The 21,983-nt window shown below is 41.4% G+C and overlaps 1 protein-coding gene across 1 annotated transcript in view; it reads right to left on the bottom strand.

Moving 5' to 3' along the window:
* LOC135261416 (RNA-binding motif, single-stranded-interacting protein 3-like) overlaps positions 1-21,983 on the bottom strand; it is a 299,499-nt gene that overhangs the window by 199,088 nt on the left and 78,428 nt on the right. Inside the window, exon 2 of the mRNA XM_064347701.1 lies at positions 12,098-12,156. Coding sequence (XP_064203771.1) covers positions 12,098-12,106 — 9 coding nt within the window. The 5' untranslated portion in view covers positions 12,107-12,156. The remainder of the gene's footprint in view (positions 1-12,097; positions 12,157-21,983) is intronic.

The raw sequence follows: 21,983 nt of genomic DNA, 5'->3' as shown, positions 1-21,983 counted from the left end.
AAACCAAGGATTTACTGATCCAATCAGATACCTGGCCCTAAACATGAACACATCCTGCAGCTATGTTCTCTCCCCTCCCGAAAAAGAGCAGAATCTCTCCACTTAGTAACCGGCTCGCTGAAGATAGCTCTTTATTTACAGACGTAAGCAAGAGTTGGCCCCTGGTCTGCACTCTCCACAAATCTCCTGGAAAAGCTGCCAAGAGTAATTCTATCCCTCATTATTCTTCATAACAGGAAAAGGCGCCCAGGGCTGCAGCACATTGGCTGTTAACTAAAGTTTCTGAGGCAATTAGTTCAGGTTGTAAAATAAATCATTGTTATAGCTGGAATCTCTGCCGTGAGCCGGGACTCCTTCCATGACTTGCTTCTTGGAGTGCCCAAGGACACTGGATGCAGCCGTGTCACGCACAGGCCATGATAAATCGCACAGATCACGCCACAAAAGTTTCCTCTGGTGTAGAATCGAGTGCTCCCTTTATGACATAGACCTGCTGAACTGAGAAACCCGAAAATGAAGACATCTAGTTTAGAAGCATTGCTTGGCAGACAAAACCCACAACAAAAACGCTCCTATAGGAAATCATTAAACTGTAATATAGTAAAAAAAAAAATTTTTTTAATTGTAACAGATAGTAAGTCCTCAATATTCTTATGTTGAGGCAATAATAAATAGTACAACATTTCTGTACAAAGACAGAATCAATTCATATTAGTGATTCATAATCTGACGGTGATCAAAATTGACTGATTTAAATACTTTGGCATTTTCATCATCTGCATATGATGAGGTTGCTTACAGTATGTCAACTTATTATGCAAATAACTGAGAGATTATATTTAACTTATGACACTCTAACATGTACTCTGAAATTTCATTTTGCCTAGTATCTCTCTTTTTCTCTCTTCATTTCATATTTACTGTGAATATCAAGCCCTAATTTCATCTGACAGTCAGGAATTTATTATGATGAGATGAGCAATTCTTTATCACTGCATGAGCCTAACAAACAAGCAGAAAAGCTGCAAATTTCATGCATTCCTATATGCAACTTCTGGCGGTTCCTTTTATGGTCTTTTCTATGAACGTGTTACACAGAAAACATGAAGAATATATTAGTGTATGCGCTAGGAATTTTAATGGCTATACTAGCATTCCCTTCAATGTACTGAAAGTAAACAAATAGACATAATGAGCGACCTAGTGGAAAGAGAACAGCATGGAGAGCTTCATTAGCACAACAGAAGCTCAGGTGTTACTAACCGTCTATGTGGCATGCATGCCTTGGAGATGTGGCATGTAAAGGCCGGTTTCTGCACTCCTGGCATCGCTGCTTTTAAACGGTGCCACCTCTCTCCCTGTGGTCTGGTACCTGCTGGCTCGGAGACTGCGCTTCTCTTCCATTATTAGCTTGCTCAATAACCCCCCCACTCCCACCCCCAGGGCTACTCTTCATTAAATGGAGGAAGGATGCCAGCTCGTGGAGTAGAGTGGGGGTGGGGGGGCTCTCGCTCTAAGGGGGAAACTTGGCATGGGAATTTTAATAAGGCGGAGAACAGGAGGGCGAACGGGGCCTCGGACACTCCGCGCATATCGATTGGCGCCCGTGTCCAGGGCTCATTAACAAGCTCTGACACGGGAAGAGGGGCAGGCCCGGGGCAAGAAGGCATCAGCCGCCATTTACCGCCATCAGCCCGCGTTCGGTTCCGCCGCTTCAGAGACGCAGCTCGTACCTGCCACCACTTACGAAGGCAGGTCCCAGGCTCTTGGGACAGCCTGTTAACAGCATGCAGAGAGCAGAGCAGCTCAGGGTTCCCCTGTGCAGAACATAATGAACATCTCCTGAGTGTAGAGCTGTGCTCAGAAAAAAGAGAAAAAAACTCAATGAATCAAAAGGCCATTTTTATTATATTTTCTCACTATATGTTCTTTTCTGTCTTTTTTTGGCATATGAAAGTTTATGTAGCTCTGTGTAATAGAATGTCTTATACCATAAAAATGGTTAACAATAACTATAGACTATAGCATAATATTGAATTAAACACATGCACATTTTTGGCCTTTCCTGAGAATTCCAGTTTTTGGAAACAAGGCATTTTGCGCAACGCTGTGCAATTTGACTTTAAATCCCTGCAATATATTTATGCGATTCCGAGCATGCTTGCATATTGCATAATACACTCGCTTTTCGTCTGAGAAAGAATGCTGTCCTAAGAAGACAAACATGAAAGCGGCCTAAAACCTTCCAAACCCTCAGCAGGAACATTTTCATGTAGCTGCGCTTTCTCACGCGCCACACTGAGTGACAGAGCCCCAGTCCTGAACTCTGCCGGAAGCCAAAGGGTCCCGCCCTCCCCAGCCGCAGAGCTCAGGGGTCACGCTAACCCGCTGTGCTAGCCCCACCTTTAGAACTCTCGCTCTCGCCGCCGACCGCCCTCTCGGCTGACTCGCGAGGTGACATTTCCTCCAGCGCTCTCTGAGAAATGCTCCCAGCATGCAAAGCAGCCCGGCAGCCGGAGAGACCGTTCCGTACCGTTGTAAAGGTTACTGGAGGGCTTTCCTAAAAAAAAACAAAAAAAACTCAAAAGACGAATTACATCTCAGGTTTGACTTTAGTGAATGTTTTATGACAAATTCCACTACTTCCATCAACGCTTCATGTTCTTTAAATGCTTCCATAAATCCCTAAAGGACCAAAATTATCCTGTACAAATACGTACATTTGTTCTTGAATAAGAGAGGATTGAATTTACATCCATTATTTCGAACAATTAAACATTTTTGAACGCGTTTAATTTGTTTTTTACGAAGCACTGAAAGTAGTAACCTGTTTCTTTGTTTCTATTTTTTACACTGTTTCTGCTTATTAATTCTGTTTACACAACTTTAGATTGGATTACAGCACACAAAAAGGAAACATATCTAAAGGAAAATCCAGTCCCAGAAACAAACAGAATGACAGAATGGATACAGACGTTCATCTGGAACATTGCTGGAACAAATGCCCAGCCATACTGAGAGGGCATATGGCCATGACAAGCAACAACAAACACAACCGACCACATCTAGGACTGATCCCAGCACTAATTACTTTAATATTTGGTTTTTATTTTATGAGATTAGTAGTACTGTACCGTTCAACCAAAAAATAATAAAAATTGATCATGCACTTGATTGATTGATCTATTCACTTGTCATTATCTTTAATGACTGAATACTTTCCATGAAATGCATTTATTTCTGTGGATCTTCTTCACAGAGTTAGTTCACTCCTCTATCACTTGCAATTCTGTTATCTGCAATGCTGGTATTTTAGAGATCATATCTGCATTACAGAGGAATGCTTACTGGATCTTGTTTAACACCAATTGCTTACATTAACTAACAGGTTAAAAGAACATATGTTGCCCATCATTCATTTTCTTCATGAGTGTAGATTCACTTAAATGGCACAATGGAGTACTGCATGGTATTGCAACCTTGCACCTCCATGGCCAAATTAATCTTTTTTGACCTGAAGTAATGAATGGACGCAAATAGATTTCTTTTGCACATATAGTAGTAAAGCACCTGCAATTGAAAGTGCAATCAAAGAAACTCCTCAGCTCAACAATTCAAACAGTGACGGGACATTTTTAATGGAGCTGATTCGTACTGTGTTCTCCCCAAAGAAGTGTCTGGTTAGAGGCTGCCACACATACACAATACAGATTTAGCTTTAAAGGACCTGCCTGAATGTCCAAGTGCACATATGAGGTCTTTAATGCACAGTGACTACGAGATTGTCTGTGTTTGCAGAATGGCCCTTAGAATGTGCTCAACTGCATGCCTAGCTGCATAAAGTAAGCAGTAAAATCGGTGATGTACAGAAATGTATTTATTTGCAGAACTACTGTAGAGTAGAAGACAATGTGACCAGCCGGCTCAAGTTTCTCCTGTCTGCCTGTCTGGTCCAGTGGGGCTTGGAGCTCAGATGGTGAAATGTGAGGTGGGGGAAACACTGTCTCTTTGTACTGTAATGGTGGATTGTTTTCGCGGTTTTATTAAGTGTCACAGAGAATGACAGAAAATTCCAGAATTTTCCACCTGATTGCGCTTCCCCCTTAATGGTGAAACCAACGTGTATAAACATTTAAATTAGCCCTTAAATAAAAGCTGAGAGCATGCACTTTAATCATATGTAATATATGTATCATATGTAATTTCATAACAAAGCCAAATCAAGAAAAAATATCTCTATGTTCCAAACATTATGGATCTTACAGTATATTTAAAAAACCCAAAACACTGCTCTGTACTGTGCTGATTTTACTTATTTATTTATTTATTTTCTTGCTTGACAGACTTTGCGATCCTGAGTGATTCGCAGTATATTTACATTTACATTTTTACATTACTTACATTATTATGTTTTTCTCTCCGTACAGTACAATATTTGCAGAAGAAATGGAGATTGATTGTCTTTGTATAACTGTAGCATCCCACCTGGCACTCTAACCTGCAGCTTTCTTGCTCAGGTTAGAGGCCCAGATCATTTTCCCTATCTCAACTCAACTGCCTCAAGATATATATATCTTGTGTGATACTCATCTCAGTTTCATAATAAGCCATGGGACATCACACACTGGAAGAATTTGGATAGAGGCCACGACATGCACCAGGCAGAGCAGTAATACGGGACCCTGCCCTGACCTTCCACACCCTGCGCGCATCTTCTCACGATAAGCAAAGTAGTCACCAGAACAGTGTTTGCAAAAGGCTCACGGTTTGTGTTAGGAGTGTTCAGTACTGAAGGTGCACAGAGACATGGGAAAATAGATCCTCTCTAGTTTCTCCCTTTGTTCTAAGCCCAGGCCTCATGAGCTACAAATACAGTCGGCTGAGCTCACCGCATGTCTCCCGAAGAACAGCAGCAGCTGAGGTTTTATTGAGTTATTGAGTGATTTCTGACCGACTGTAGCATAGAGTACAGTTGCGTTGCACTGAATGAAATGAATTTCCAGTGTTCATTGTATGGACTGGGGGAGGGGGCAGGGTGGCGGTGTGTGTGTGTGTGTGTGTGTGGGGGGGGGGAGTTATTTGAAGGAGGAGATGAGGAAACAACCTGAAGGGATTTTTGGAAAGGAACTGTGTCTTGTTCCACAAGGTCAGTCCATTCCTGTAAATTCATTTTGCCGTTAGATGACACTGTGAGACATGGTCCCCGGCATCCCTTCCACAAAGGGAGCGATCTGACACCTCCCGCCAGCTCCAAACCATCTCTAAGTCCCCTCCTGCACCTCCTCTTCCTTCGCCATCCGTCAGTTCTGACACTGAGGTCCGAGCGTGGCCTCTCTCAGTAATTCTGGCCGCCTTTCAGGGCAGCCAGGAGTCGCTCGCTAATCCCGCTTTGATTAATCTTGCTCGAGAAGGAACTGTTGACATTTCTCAAACTGGATGGGTCCCCGCCTCCCCCCTCCCCACAGGGCGAGCGGGCGCGTCTGCTTTCATCCCGTCCGCGCGCGCAGGAAGCCCGGCCGTCTCGAAACCGCGGCTGACAGCGACGGAGGCCGACAGACACGGCCTCTACGGGCTCCATCTGGACCCAGCGCCTCCTCCTACCGCTGCTTCTACCGACTCCTTCTCTCCTCTTTCATCTGCCTTTAACGCACTTCCCTGCACGAGAACAAGCGCATCACTGTACACCACTGACAGACCTTCCCAGTAATCTCTTTGGTTTCCGTGTAACGAGCATCACGCTCCAGGGTTCAGGTATTTGAGACTTCATGTCTCGGTTTCCTCTCTCTCTCACCAAGTCATTGCCCCTACATCCTGAGCTGTGAGATATTTCAGTCTCAAGCGCACCTGCAGAACTGTGGTGCCTGTTTCTGAGACACCGATACTAGCAAATGATGAAGCGTGCCGGACATTGCGCAAGACGTCTGGAAGAAATACTGCGAATACGCATTCTGTGTGAACAAATCACTGTTACTGTAGAAGGGGTCACATGAGCAGACACAGGAAACACACAGATCTCAGATCTGGTCGGGAACTGCACAATGTCACGACTATAACGCTTTTAAAAAGTACTCTTCTGATTCAGCTGGAAACCCACCATAGGTAGGTTGTGTTCACAGGATGACATAAATGGAATAGGTCCATAATGGAGAAATTTGTGTTGTGAAATTTTCCAGCAGGTTCTGCAGATTCTTCCATTTCATTTTTGAGCAAGACACAGGACTGAACAGGAATTGCTCAGATAAATGATAAATAATGAGTAGCATACTGAAAGAAACTATACTTGGATGATGTGGCTGGTACCAATGGTCTTGATAAGGTCAAAATCCTTAAGGGGACAAATTGCCTCAGTTGTTCTCACATTTTCATATTGGTGTCCAAAATGACAAGAGGTGTTAAGGGTGATACCCTTGGTACCTTTTATTGACAAGAGACAAGAAACTACAGGGACAGTGTTGAACATCGCAAGTTTTAATAATTATGTCCTGTTGGGGCATTGACCTGGGCTGAAATCCAGGTTAAACTTTTCATTAACTTTCTTGTTTACCCATGATTGTTTTTTCCTGCACTAGGCGAACCCTTTGGCAAGCTGATGTTGGTGATTATTTAAACTAATCTTTTGGAAAAAAATACAAGAGTTTTCATTTCAGTTTATATCAGTTAAACATACATTATGATTGAACCAAACCACATTGTCATGGTGTTATTTTTCACTAATAGTTGACTGAAGACCATGTTCAAAGGGTGTTCAGTTGAGTTCAGAAAATAGCACCATACATAACGGCAATCATTGAGAACATCAAAGTTTCTGGTTGTTGTTTGAACAAATTTTTAAAAACTGTTTACAGTTTGTGGAAAAACACATCTTATAAGAACAAACAGGTCTTGTAGTTAGCTTCAGCATTGCTTTCAATGGCTTTGATAAACACTGAATCTGATTTAAGGCGTAATAAAAACCAGCAGCTGCTCTGTAGGGTGGTCATCGATTTTTCACAGCATAAATGGATCATTTATTTCAGGGAACATTAAGATCCACATGGAGAAAAATACAATAACGCAATAGCCCTATAATCCAGCCTGCACTATTGGCTTGTAAATACAAGGCAAGACAGGGGCATCTCGATTTGGAGAAGCATGAGCTCACGGTATTCCTTCCAGAAGACATTCATCTTGAGGTGTATAACAACAGATGTACAATGTTCTCAAGGGAAGACTGACCAATGAGGTATAAGCAGCGCAATACAGCTGCATATGTCTATATTATGGTAAATGGAGAAGGAATCCAACCAATTAGGCCGCACACCATAAGGGACTGATTATATTCAAAGGCTTACATTTGACTGGTCAAAAAAAGGCATTCCATCTTGGGCTCTCGAGTGGTCTAACTGGCTGAACCATTGATTCTCAATTCAGTGATTCACCCTACTGTGATGAATCTAACAATAGAGTTCATGGAATTTACCCGTCATCTGCCAAAAGTCACCTGCAGTGGCTGCCCAAATATATGAAAGATGATGAGACCAATGCACAGGCTTGCGCCACCGTGAAAAACTGAGGATGAAAAGTTGTTTTTAAAAGTATTTTGCAGAGCCACAGAACTTTTAAACAGAGACATATATTTTGATAAATAAACATTCTCAGTGGCTGTACACTTCTGTGTTCTCTGGACACATCCCTAGACACATCTTGAAAAGGACTACACTGCAGATTGCTTCAGAATAACAGGTAAGGCTTTGCATGCCAACTGAAAAATGAGAGAGCTTGAAAGAGGAAGGTCAGAGGGAGAGAAAAGGCTTCTGTAAAAAAGTAACACCTCTAAGAATGCAAAATAACAAATATGTTAATTTGTTTAAATGTAATTCAAAATTACTCATAAATAAAAACCATAAAAGTGAGAATATATACACAAAAATAAATCATTAACATAAAAAAGTATTGTAGAGGTGCAATACTGTCTCCTTCTGGCAGACAAAAGAAGGACACAACTTTGAATGAGACTGCACGACCACACTACAAGGGTTTCACTAGAGATACTAGCTGTTTGGTGCAAGTAAGGACAAGAAGATATAAAGCAAAGTCCTGAAAATAATAAAGCCCAGAAAACAGCTGAAGAAAAGTCCTGAAAAAGCTCTTGAGGTTCACTCTCTCAGAAGCGCGGAATTAAACTGAGGGCCCTCAGGTTTGGCTCCTGTTGGAAGATGGCACAGTGAAGTGAGGCAGGGGAGGGTATAGCTGTGCCTCACACACACTCTCTGGGGTTTGTGTGTGATTGCTGATGAGAGCACCCTCGGTATAGGCCTGCTGCATGCCTGGGGTTTCAATATATAACATGACAGTCCATCACCTTTGGCAGGACACTGACCTGAATTCTGCAGGAGTCATTTTGAAAAAAAAAAAAAAGATCCGTGGGCCCATAAGATGAGGTGATAGGTACTGTCAGAAGACTGACAGATTGTCGAATGTTGAAAGGGAACTGAAAACTAGCAGAAAGAGAGAGAGCTCTTTAAGTAGGTAAATGTAATAATCAAATGCACTTCTTACCCCTAACCCAAGCTCACTGCAACTATAACAAATTATATTTTCATTTAGTATTTCCATATGTTTGATGCACTACTGTATGCGCCCCTCCAAGACCACATATAGCAGTGTTGGACAGTGCTTGCCACAGCTCTGTATGCTCAGCGATTGATAGCCATTAGTCAGAGACGAGCTGTAACTCAGGAACCATAATAAAGGAGGCGGTCGTCACGGTTACCTAATGCTGCAGCAAGCTGGACCATCTGCTGTGTGTGTGTGTATGCGCGTGTATGTGTAGGGGTGAGGGCGATCTTGCAGACTGTTGTTTGCTGTAATTACAGAAAATTCCATTCTGTCAGCAAAGGCTGACCCACCCCTCACCCCATTTCCCCCTTTCCCCAAACTCGCACCTCAGAGGGTGAATCATTATACCTGGACCTTCTGCTGAACAGACCAAACCTCTTTCTCTCTCACACACACACAAGTACATGCCCGCTTGCTGGCACACACACACATACGCACACATGCTTGGAGACACGCAGGCAGACACATAATATATACTCATTCTCGCATAACCACTACATCCTGTGGTTTCTGGTGAAGCTCCTCAATCTAACATGAAAAAGTCCCATTAATTCAAATTATTATTACTTCTAGTGAAACAAAAATGGCTAAAATTTCCCATTCTAGTGTAATGAATTGTTTGTCCCTAAAATCTTGATGAATGACATGACTCAAGAATGTGACCACATACAACGATCAAGTGATTCAATCGACTGTCTAACATTCATCGCCTGTGACTCAAAACACATTTCTATGGTGTCTGTTTCATATTCTGCAAAACCCAGGTGGTAAAGGATCTCAACCTGGCCTTGGTGGTGATCTGACCCTTTCCTTTCTTTACCCAGATCAGAAATGTGGAACTGAAGCGATTGTCCTTGTCAGTGAATTCCAAACCTAAAGTGATGGAAAGTGCTGAACCATCACCCATAGATGTGGTGTGGAAAAGAACATGTGTCCCCACGGCAACCACTTTGTTATCAGATCCATCCAACCACAGTTTTACAAACAGCAACCTCAAACAGAACTGACATGCAGCAAAAGATTAAGAGCTTTCGCTGTTTGGTACAGAAACGCCACAGACCATCAGACCATCAGGCAGCACATTAGAAACTTTTCCTCAGTTTGCAGCTACCCGATGTTCACGGCTCCCTTACTGTCCCGGGAAAAAAATGAACTACTGTCTCGAAATGGTATTTAAATACTCCAAATTTATCCTGATTTAGCTGATTACAGCAAAATGTTCCTAAGGAAAATTAAACCCTCAAAGCGTGTCTGCTGACACATAAACTGGGATGTCTACTGAAAATAAATATGGGTTCCAAGTTATTATTATTTTTCTAATTTGCAGTAATGAAACTGGAGGCCACACGGAGTGCCACTGCTGCTAATCATCTCTTAATTTGAGGACGGAACGCAAATCTGCATATTAATGATCGCATTTGCATATATCATGTCACTCCCTTTGGGAATCTAATATGTCTCAGGGCTTTGATTAACTGGTTGACTGACCCATTAAATAGAACCTTTTAAACAGTTCAGCAGGACTCTAAAACACTCTTGACACCCTCCTTAACCATCTTCCACAGCGTTCCTCTTTATCACCAAGGTGAACCGCAGGGACACACTTCCATTAGCCTAAACTGTCACTGCTACCAGGCTCATGTTTCCTGCATGATTTTGCATTTTGGTGTAAAGGGTCCCTCAGGCCTTGTGGGTATAACTCCAAGAAAGTGTGCCGAGGATAACCTATTTCCAGTATTGTTTGGCAACCTCTACAGAAAAGCTAAGCCACACATGGATCTCATAGGCTTCTAAATGTCACCACCCAGCAGAATAAATAGAGTTTTTGTTTCCAAAATAAAAGAATAAAACAAAGTTTTCTGCAAAGTTGTCCTCGCCTCTATACTATATCTCATATGACTGAAAGCAGATCCGCACCAAAATAGCTTTTCTGTCAATCAGTTCAGGTGTCCCACGAAGACTATTTTATAGTTAAGAGTCTAACAGCAGTTGGTCAGAATCTACATTGGAATATTGAACAAGTATTCATAGCCACAGTCTTTAGATTTGGGATCTTTTTTTTTCCCCCAAACCGAAACCTAAGCACTAAGCACTTCTTGAACACTCTACCAACCCAAGCTTCCGTATGTGTATGTATGCACACCAGTATGTACTATGTATGCATTCTCAATAGCATGGCATGCACACAGACAGGAGAGCTGCGCTCACTCCCGCTAGCTCTCGCGTAGCATTCAGCCCTCGCTGCGGCCGCTAGGGGAACTGAGATACGGTCCTGAGTGATGCATTAAATGGCCTGTGCTGACCCCAGAAAAATACCGCTCTCACCGTAACCCAGCCTGCGCATTTCTGAACTGACAGCGTGTAATTCAAACCATTTCCCTTCACGCTCTTTTCGTCCACACAAACGCACCCCACACAAACGCACACACACACACACACACACACACAATCACATTCAGGCAAAAAGGCAGGCACGCACATTCCTTCTCTCATACACACACCCATACACACGCACACACACACACACACACACACACCATTGCTCTCACTAACACAAGTACAAAGCTACTTGTTTCCATCAAAGAAGTCCTTGCCACTGGCAGCAATGCAGGGCACACCGGCCACTGGCACAGTTGTAAGTAGTTATGAGCAGGGGATGTGGCTGAAAGGGAAAGGTTTCCCTGGAATGGAATGTCACTCTGCAGGGCAGAAAAGGGCCTTGGTTACACTGGCTGTCTCTAAGGCCTTTACTTCACTGCCTGCGAGTAATGCAATGTGTAACTAATCAGGTTTAATTTGACCAAGCTGCCAGGAAGTACTCACATCAAATTCTTATTAAAAATGGGAGGGGAGTTGGGGGGAGATTACATGAGGAATGCAGTAATAGCACACTTTGGAATAATGGCTGGCACAAACCTTTTGTGTGCAAGTTTCCTGGAAACATTCATGAAGCTGAATGAGTGGCAAGCCCGCCAAGTGCAGCTAGCTTTTATAGTTTTATGTTCCTTTAAAGATGTTTTTTTTTTTTTTTTGCTTAGTCATTAGCTTTCAGGGAGGATGCTGACAGCCTAAGAGTTCTGCCTCAGCCCCAATTTAACATGCTATAAATGCAGTTCTGTGACATTTCGTGTGCACTTTTGCAGACATTACATTATTATGGGCCTCTGTCACTCAGTCAAATGCACTGTTCTTAGAGCCATTACTTCTCCACAATCACAGAATGAGTGACAGACACACAGAAGCTGGCTTTCACAAACCACATTTCTGTTTCCACATAGAATTAGGCGCTTTAAAATGGAATCTATTCGTTTCCACATGTCGTGTAAGTAGTTGCATGGCAACTAAAGTTACACGGGATAAACAGGGAGTAGAGTAAAACACAGCAGAAGGGGAGAGCGTATTCACTGACATTTTCACTGGCTACACTTCACATGAGTGAATGCCGTAATGAATTAACATCTTCAGCACGGGTAACATTACCATAAAAAGTGTGACTTACATTTTCCATGCAGCTGACTACTTGGCCATGGTGAGAAGGTTTTGGGACTGTGCCTTTGCCTAAAAAAAAAACAAAAAAACACACAAGGACTGAGCACAGGAGAAATGATTATTCATTAATTAATTACACTATAGCTGCTGCTATTTTAAATTCTATTGTTAGTTAGTTAGTGGACAGGGAAATATGAACAAGAAGAACAAAATAATAATAATAATAATAAGAATAATAGGAAAATGTAGAGGGGAAAATCAACTTTAGATTTTTCTAAACATGAAAAATGTGGCCATATGACCCATAAGAACCTGTGATATTAATAAACAATTTATACAGGTACTGTAGTACTTTTAAGTCAGTGGCAGATCTAGTGTACATTTTGCTACTTTGACTGTACCAGTGGTGTCTTAACACTGTTTTCTACACAGCAAGGAGCTGCACGCATCCTTTCTGACATTCTTTACTATCATCCTGCATGTCACCTCTGTTTGTGTCCAATTACACAAATACACACACACACACACACGCATGCACGCACGCACGCACGCACATGCACAAACACACACACCTAAAAGGAAAACCGAATGTAAAAAGAAAAAAGAAAGTCAAGCCCTGAGAGAGAAGAGGATTTAGCTGTGAGATAGCAGTAAGATCAGGCTGGGGGAGCACTCATTGAGTACTCAGGTCAGCTGGGTCAGGGAGCGGAATCACGACCCGGACCACGATCCCATCAGAGAAACGTGTCACTGGCACTGTGTTTGACTAGCCAGTGCTACTCTCCCCTCTGAGTGCTTATCCTGTTAGCCAGCTCGCTCAGGCAGCTGCTCTTAAAGCAGACTGACAGGCGGGCTATTTTCGGGCAGAAAGCAGTGATTTGGACAGGGTTTATAAGCGGCTGGCCCCTGCAGATCGCTCCCCATTACGGCCAATGAAGGCACTAAAAGGGGGCCACTTTGCCACTTTGCTGTTGAGAGGAACCTTGGCCCACAATGCTTAGGGAGACGGATGGGGAGTAAACGCGTTGTGACAGGGGCTAATCAAGTTTGCCGTGGTCTGGTGATGTTTGTGTATACCACACAGGCGCGCACACACGCACGTACATGCATACGCATGCACACGTACACACAGGCACACACACATACAGACACACACACACACACACATATACAGACACACAAACATACATACAAACGCAACACACACACAAGCATAAATACACAAACATGCACGCACGCATGTATCATTGCACGCACGCACGCACACACACACACAATCATTTTTAATAACAAAAAATAATTTTAATCAAATAATATTTGATTAAATATTTATAAAACTTTTGGTGGTGTATTTTTTCATAGTGTTTTTCAATGCATGTCTTTAGAACTCCATAAAACATTTTTCTGCCTCTGCCACATAACCTCACATACACAGCCGGCTCTAGGGTGATACTGCACCCAAGTGTGCTGCTAGTCTCCAGGCCACAACCCCAAGCACAGGTGGGCACGTTTATCAGATTAGCTCCAAATGAGACCATTTATATAGTATATGCATTTGTTAAGGATAGCTCACCCTTTCACTCTACATAAGCCAGTTCAAATCATATTAGTAATGCAAAGAAAATGGCGGGAAAAAATTACCTGCATCCAGATAACAATAACAATCAGATTTATAAGGGTGAGGGGACGGACACCTGATGCAGGTGATATGAGTCAGGCAGTAGGTGAATTGCCCAATAAATGGATTACCTAACAAATTGCTTATCTAATTTCCTCCTGAATAGTTCAGATGCACGTTCATATAGTTCAAGTACACAGTCTTTTGTGCAGAACGATTCATAAGGCTGCGAAGGTCTTATAGTTTTATGGCTCGACCGCAACTATTTTTCTCAAATGCAAGTATGTCTACCATTTCTGTATTATTCCCCAACAAACAAGTGTGTGTTGCACAAAAGGTTGGGTAACCAAAGTCAAGAAAATAGCAATGTCAGTACATTACATTTATTTGGCAGACGCTTTTATCCAAAGCAAAGTACAATAATGCATATGTAGATCACCTCACAGCCCTTAGCATGAATATTAGATATGCTGATATGAGAAGAATGTACAGGAGCATGTTTTGACATGCCCTCCTTGTGTCTTAACTGAATTGGCCAGCAGTGACAAGATTCCCAAATGCAAAATTTGTGGTCTACTTGAAATATAGCATATGGCCACTAGGTGGCAGTAGATGTCTGTAAAAGCAAGTGGTAAATTGTCTTTTTGTATTTTCTGTCATGTTTTGACCTTAGCTGCAACTGCTTCTTGACAGTTAAAAATATTGTGGGCCACCTGCAGTCCCTTTTTCTCTTTACATTGCTTTACATTTACATTTTATGTATTTTTCTTTTTTTCAATAATGAATAGAAATATTGAATATTTGTTGTTTCTCCGTTTCAGTGATAAACAGCACCAGCGTTTTGAGGAAACTGAGTCCAAAACCACCATGCTGTGGCAGGAGGTGGTGGTAACCGAGATTTAGTTTTTAATGTGAATGTGAGATGTGATTTCAACAATCATGGATCACAGACAATAATCCCATCATGGATCACAGACAGTAGCCCCCAGGGATGATGTCCTGAATGGTGTAGGAATGATGTAGGCTAAAGCCTTCCCAGTGGTGACAGATTTTCATCATATTCTCATATATTCATTATATGCTTTACAGCCAAATATTATGTATAAAAACTTATCTGCTGAATATATGCCTGACCTCATAGTATTCTGCTATTGCCATACAATAAGGACCCACACTTCAGTATTGTAGTATCAGTGCTGCTGATGATTGAGCATTACACTTCTGCTCTCAGACTAGTCATACCATAGATATCAGGGACACTAGAGAAGTGGCTAACCTCACTTAATCAAGCCACCATTTTGGATGCCACGGCAAGGGAGCTCAGAGCACTCCACAGGGCAAATTACAGGATGTGACATCAGCATAGCAGGCACTGTGATAAAGAAGAATGGAAAGAGCAGTTACAATCTAAAAAGAGAACAAATCACGGAGAGACAGCATTTAAAACAGAGGATGGAAAATGTTTTTTTAAATCCCATTAGTGTGAACAGATCATTTAATCAAATGGAGCCTCCTCTCTATAAGTCTTTCACTGCCTTGTCATAAAAATGGTTCCAATTAACACATCCTTATAAAGCATCCTGGGCCTCATTAAAGGATATAATTGTCCTGCCTCCTCTTACCAGTCACACGTGGTATGGGCCCATACTATAGGGAAAATGTTTCACTGCAGGGAAGGTCTGTCGTGCCAATAGGGGGTGCTGAAGGAGCTTGAAAAATACCTGTTCAACTCCAGAAACACACTTCTGCGTGTTTGGTGGTGGCAGAGGAGGTTTTGCCAAATAGAAGGAATGTTTCAATTGTGACACATTGAATGCCCATTGATTACTCCAAAGACACAAGTAAATAAAATGATTGGGTCTGTAATTCATTCACAAATCCAGCAGGAGAAGTTCTGCTGTGCGGGTCATTAAGTGGCTAGAGCATTGCCCTGGGTGGCTGAGACATATTCTCTTAGGTGAGTGATAGATTTATATTATCTTTTTATGAGGTCTATAAGTTGAGGAATTCAGCCTTCAGTTCTGCAGAAAATAAACGGTCAGTTTTGATTCAAGAGTTGGTGCACCCAACTACCAGTCTGCACTGTACAAACTGAGGGACACAGAGAGTTAAACTCAGAGGATATTAGTTAAACTCCTGCTTTGCTGAGTACAGTCAGTGTTTATGTGATGATACTGTAAAAACTCATGCCCGCAGGATGAAAAAACATTTTCAAGATGAAAAAAGACACCTTGTATTTGTTGCATGGGTGCTAGCGAGAAAATATAGTGTAATAATACACACTGTCTCTTGTCAAATCTAATATTTTATTCCTGCTGATGCTTCGGTCCACGGCCCTCATCTGAGCAGCATGAAGGTCTTGGGCCTAAACGACAGCGGCGACAAAATCTGGGATTTGTCAACAGACGATGTCTGGGAGCATGTCTTCATACTGTAATTAATCACCTTAACCTGGCCGCTGCAGGAGCAGACAGCTGTGTCAGGTCGCTACGCAGCGCCTCAGAGCTGGTTACAGTTAGAGGAGGTGTCTGCACCAGGGGCACGGGGTGCCAGGGGCAGGTACAGGGCCCGGGCGCAGTGTTTGGGTACAGAGGTGCCATGTGGGTGAGGGTGAGAGCATGGGAGCCTGGCGCTTCGGCTGATCTCATGACACCGACAGTAGAACGCATCGACAAACGGCGGCAGAGCCAAAGGTGGCAGAGTCAGCGGCGCGGATCGCAGGGGAAACGTGATGAACGTAATTATGGCAACAGCAGGCAAACAAACTGTGCATTTTAAGACCAAACTTCTGATGGTAATAGAGGTATAGTGCATTTCTATGGACAATTTTAATTGGTGATACTAGTTTCACAGGTTAAAAATACGCCATTTATTTTGTTTAATTTTGCATACATACCAAGGCTACAATAACCACAAACTACTACTTAAAAAAATATTCAGTGCTTGTTGATCTATTTTCGATATTGGACTTATAGTATATAGTATACTTTTATTGGTCCACCAAGAGAAGACATACATATATATATATATATATATATATATATATATACAGTACCAGTCAAAAGTTTGGACACACCTGCTTAAACCAGTTTTTTCATGATTAAAAATGCTTTAAACTGTATAAACTTGTCTATAAACACTTTAGGACCTGTAGAATTTTTCATATTTAAAAAAATGAAGACCACCTGCCTTATTTCAAAATGCATGGGGTATATTCCTACATTATTTTCACCACATGCAGTACCATATATTTCCAATGGAGGGTAGAAGGGTGAAACTGATGTAGGAATAAATCCCATGCATTTGGAAATATGGCGGGTGGTCTTTATTTTTTTTTTAATATGAAAAATTCTACAGGTCCTGGAGCACCTGTTAAGATAGATGTGATCATGAACACCAGTACATACCAAGATATTTAAATAACAAAACAATGCACCCCCCCTCCCAATGAGCTTACAAGATTTCCATTTTCATTTAAAAATTATTAAAAATGAATTTATATGTATATATATATATATATATATATATACACATACATATATATATATGAATAATGCTCCAGTGGGTAAAAGGTACTTTGAAAGGCCATCAGTAGAGACAGTGCAAACATTCTCATGTACATATATTAGTCACTAGTTCATCAAAGATATTTTTGCACTTTCATATTAGATTAATATTTCTGCTAATCTCTACTTAAAGTGACAATACAAATGCATTATTTTGTTGGAACATTATTACACTTGGATACACTTGCATTTTAAAAATACTGCAGAAATGCATACCTATTTTACAGCAACTGTCTTGAAGTCAACTTATAAGAACTTGTTGCCTTGTTTGTTTGGTGTCATGGGGTTTTTCAGCCTTATTTGATCCAAGAACCACCACTATAGCACAAAGTCATCTAGGGGACGCCCATTGCAGGGGGGTGGGGGTGGGGGGAGTGGGGTCAGTTGAGAGGGGTTGAAATTGCAATTGCGGAGGAGTATCTATCTGTGATGAAGTGCCAATGGGGAATCCCGTTTGTGAGAGACCTGTGAGTTTGTGTGTGTATGTGTGTGTGCGCGTGTGTGTGTGTGTGCGTGTCTATTTATGTGTGCATATATGCACATACATCTGTGTGGGCTGTAGACACCTGACCTCCACCAGGCCTGAGCCACCCGTGACTCACAGCTGTCAAACCTGAGGGCTCCGCAGGCGTCGTGTTGCCGTCTTCTCGCCAGCACAGAGGAAGTATGACTCAGACCCCGCCCCCACCAGCCCTGACGGACAGATCACCGCAGCCTGCAAAGTTCAGGCACCACCACTCCATCGTCTCACTATTTCAAAGACCGCGCACTGTAGCGCGCTTCATGGGGGGGGGGGGAGGGGTTTAACTATTGTGTTGCACCTGTCTGTTCAGGTGGTTCCTGTTTCTGCTATGCCCTTAGTTTACCTTTCAGTAACAGGCTTCACCAAGGTTGAGGTGTTTTTTTCTGCCTTTCATTCAATTTCAGTAATAAAATGAACCATGGTAATGTGAAAAGAATGATAAAAGTTCTTAGGACAAAATCTTTTGGGCAATTTGTTCATAAACTGTAGATAAAACTTTATATATTGTTCTCATGTACAAATCATGTACAGTAATGTGGACCAGTTTTGACACAGATAACTTTTCATGTGCTACTTAAAAAAAATTAATTAATCCTGAAATCAGTTTAATTTAAACATGTTGTCAGTAATAGGATGAAAGTGATGAAATGTTCATTTGGCCTCTTCAGGTTTTACCTGAAATATGGCAGTACTCTCCTGACCTCAATTTCCTGCTCATTAGTGTATTATTTACCAGACCGGCTGTCTTTCACAGTCAGAATTTAGCAAAGAACAAAAAGTGTTTTTAGAAAATGGAATACAAAGTCTTTCCCAGGCAAAGACCTTGGGCCGCAATTTGGATTTAAACATAATCTTAAGGATTCATTTCCCAAGTTGTGGCTGATGCTTAATTTATAAAAATAACTGAGTCCAAAAAAGTTGCTCACATACAAGCAGCATATCTGTGTCTTATGCACCTGTGATATATACCTCAAATTTGATATAGAACTCACATGAATGTTCTTTGCTATTACCCCTTGCAGCCTCTAAATAAGGTTGCATTTGCAAAAGTGCGAAAACTGCCAACTTGCATGCAGTCGTCAAAAGAGCAGTACCTCCGCATAACCAGCAGGTGATTAACTTACACTGAGTATAAACTTTACACTGTGATATGATCATATCCACGTCAAAGTGCGCTTATATACACACATGTAATTATCTAGTCATAGTTTTCTGTGTAAGCCAATATTTAAGATACAATTTGATCATAAGACCAATTAAAGATTTTTCCTTAAATCACGAATTATAGTAGTAGATAAAGCACCAGTGACAGTAGTATATTGTCCATTTGATTAATTATTGTCACAATCATATAATGCATTCCTATAGGTCTGGTGGAAGAGTAAAATGACGACTATAAAAGCTAAAACTGTACATAAGTATTGATACATTTTAAACTAAAGCAATACACACCACCTTTTGCTTGAATCAACCTGAAATAAATGTAAGATATACTGCAGCCCTCCACTAAGTATATTCCAGTACAACATAATTAAAAGCATTTACTATTTATTGTGTGGGGAGCTGTTTTTTTTTTTTTCAGCCGATCCCGGAAGTAAGACGCAGGGCCTGCCTGGTGATAAACAGCCACCGCTAGGCTAGCACAGGTGAGTTACAGGGAGCATTCACACCTTAACCATTCTAGCTCGTCTGCATTCTGCGGCCACTTCTCCTCGCACCCGTCCACAGTTCACAGCTTCTCTCAGGCACGGGCAGACAGATGCTTCAGAAGCTTCCCTCCTTCTTTTGCTTGTTTTTTTTCCCCTCTTTCTTCAGCCCTCTCTCTGGTCTCGGGTTTGTGTCTTCTTGCTGGGCAGCTTGGCACCTGCAGGTGTGACTGATGCTTTGGTCTCAGCAAGCGCTGACTTGCTGTCACATTTTCACACCACATTTTAAAAAAAATCATATTCAGAACTTACTGTAACCCGGTAAACATTCTCATACCTTTTAATACACACACACACACACACACATGCGCAAACACACAGACGCTTGCTCGCAGCCACGCGAGGTTTCTCTCACAAACTGAAAAACACACGTGTGCACGTTTCACGCGTAGTTTCACTTGAGCTGAAAACATCATTAGCCAAATGTTTTGAATGTAATGTGGTACATTCACTGTCAATCACCTTTCAGGTAAATCTTTTTGAAAAATTGAAAAATTGAAAAAAAAAAGACTACCGTGAAGTCTTCTGTTGCCCTGTTAGGAATTCATATTTGCTGCTCATGCCACCACACTTTCTCTGTTCTGTCTCACACTGAATGGTGCACACTGAACAACATGAGTTTGTCTTCTCTGTAAATCTGATCAGACAGGCGTACTCTTTATGCTATCTCTCTCGCATGTTCAAAATGTGACAGCTTTGGGTTTCTAAAAACCGCTAAGCAGCTTTAGGTTTCTAAAAATCTATGAGCCAGAGTAAAGATCCGTTCTCTCATAACAATTTAACATCCATGTGATGACACTTTTTTTGTTTGCTGGTTTTGTCCTTGCTCCTAAGGGATAAGGATTAATTTCGACTATCTTCTTTGCCTATACACCCTGGAAACATGTCTGCATTCTGAGGCCAACTACATGTTAGGAAGACAAATGCAATGAACTGTAGCTATCCGGAGCAGTGAGTGAACTTTACACCTGTTCTGTAAGGGCTGATCGCTAATCTACATGCAAATGTCCAAAACTGTCAAAAGGTGGCTGTAATGTTGCTGACAAGTGGGGTCGACATTTGGAAAAATAGCGAGGGGGGATTGTGCATTAAAGGACCCTTTGTCGCAGACAGAGATTATAACAGTATTATGGATAATGAACTCCCTATCCACCGCTACAACCGTTCATTCTGGAAAGACTGTGGATTTATTCCCACAACGTAGTCAGTAAATCAGAAGTGTAAATTGAAACAAAAAGAAAATCAAGTGCCACAGCAAGCGTACGTATCTGAAAGGCGGCTGGAGTAGGGAGGGTCAGGGTTTAAGCATAAATCGAGATGTGTTACTTATTCATGTGTGCTTTTCAATCTCTTTTCATGTCAAGGTTTGTGTTCCTATTAGAGCACGGAGCACACACGTGCACATACGCTCATACAGAGCGGGTTTAATTTCCTCCACTGTAATAGCCTGGTGATGAGAGGAACATCTTTTTTTTGTTGTGCTGAAAATATGTCTTTTGAGTGTTCAGGTTCAGAGCAGGACCCAGGTATTGTGCTTGTTTTGTCAGAGCACTGACAGCATGTGAAAAGAGAGAGAGGTGTAAATTTCAGAGATTTCAGCTCGTCTCGAAGAAGCCAATTAATTTCAGAACCCTTAGGAACTGAAACATCTGATTTAAAGCGATTTATTCTAATATACAGTATGTGGCGCATACACAGCGTATGCTTTCATGAATTTAGCTGTGTTATATGTTTTCAGACTGTAGAAACACAGCCACAATTATTTTTCTCTTTTCATTTTAAATTGTCGCATGATATGTGATAATTATACAAGAGAAATCATTTAAACCATTAAATAGTACGATATAGCCTATATCTTACAGAATGTATAAATAATTAAAAAATCATTCCAAATGTATATCAAGCAAGCTTATTGAGATGAAATGGTAATACATTCTTGTAGGAATTTTTTATTGTTTTGAGTTTTGCTGACAGATGTAATTACCCGGAGAAAGTTACTCAGACATTACAGTGTAAAATACAAATAGCACATAAGCAGGTTGAATACAGTGGGTAACATACAATGCACAAGTTCCTACAGCTAATTGTAGTTTACATTTAACTATTTCCTATTCATGATGCAAGTAAATCTGAATCAGATAATAATAATAATAATAATAATAATAATAATAATAATATTATTATTATTATTATTATGTCATTGATGTTGTTATTATTGTTGTTGTTATTATTATTATTATTATTTTAATAAGATTATTATTTTTAGACTTATTGTACCTTCCTTTCAAGACACTGGGACATTAATGTGTGCTGCTTAGTCAAGTTGTGTAATTGATAGAAAACAAATTATGGCTTCAACAATTCCGCTGCTTTTGGAAAAAGCACGAGGGGCAATGAGGGCTGAATGAGCAAGGTCACTTTCAGGAAATATCCCAGGGGTGAAGTGGCAAGTGGGGTGGGGGACCACAGGAAAGTGTGAGGCT

Source organism: Anguilla rostrata, chromosome 8 (assembly GCF_018555375.3).
Source record: "Anguilla rostrata isolate EN2019 chromosome 8, ASM1855537v3, whole genome shotgun sequence".
NCBI classification, from domain to species: Eukaryota; Metazoa; Chordata; class Actinopteri; order Anguilliformes; family Anguillidae; genus Anguilla; species Anguilla rostrata.
This window is presented reverse-complemented; position numbering and strand designations above follow the sequence as displayed.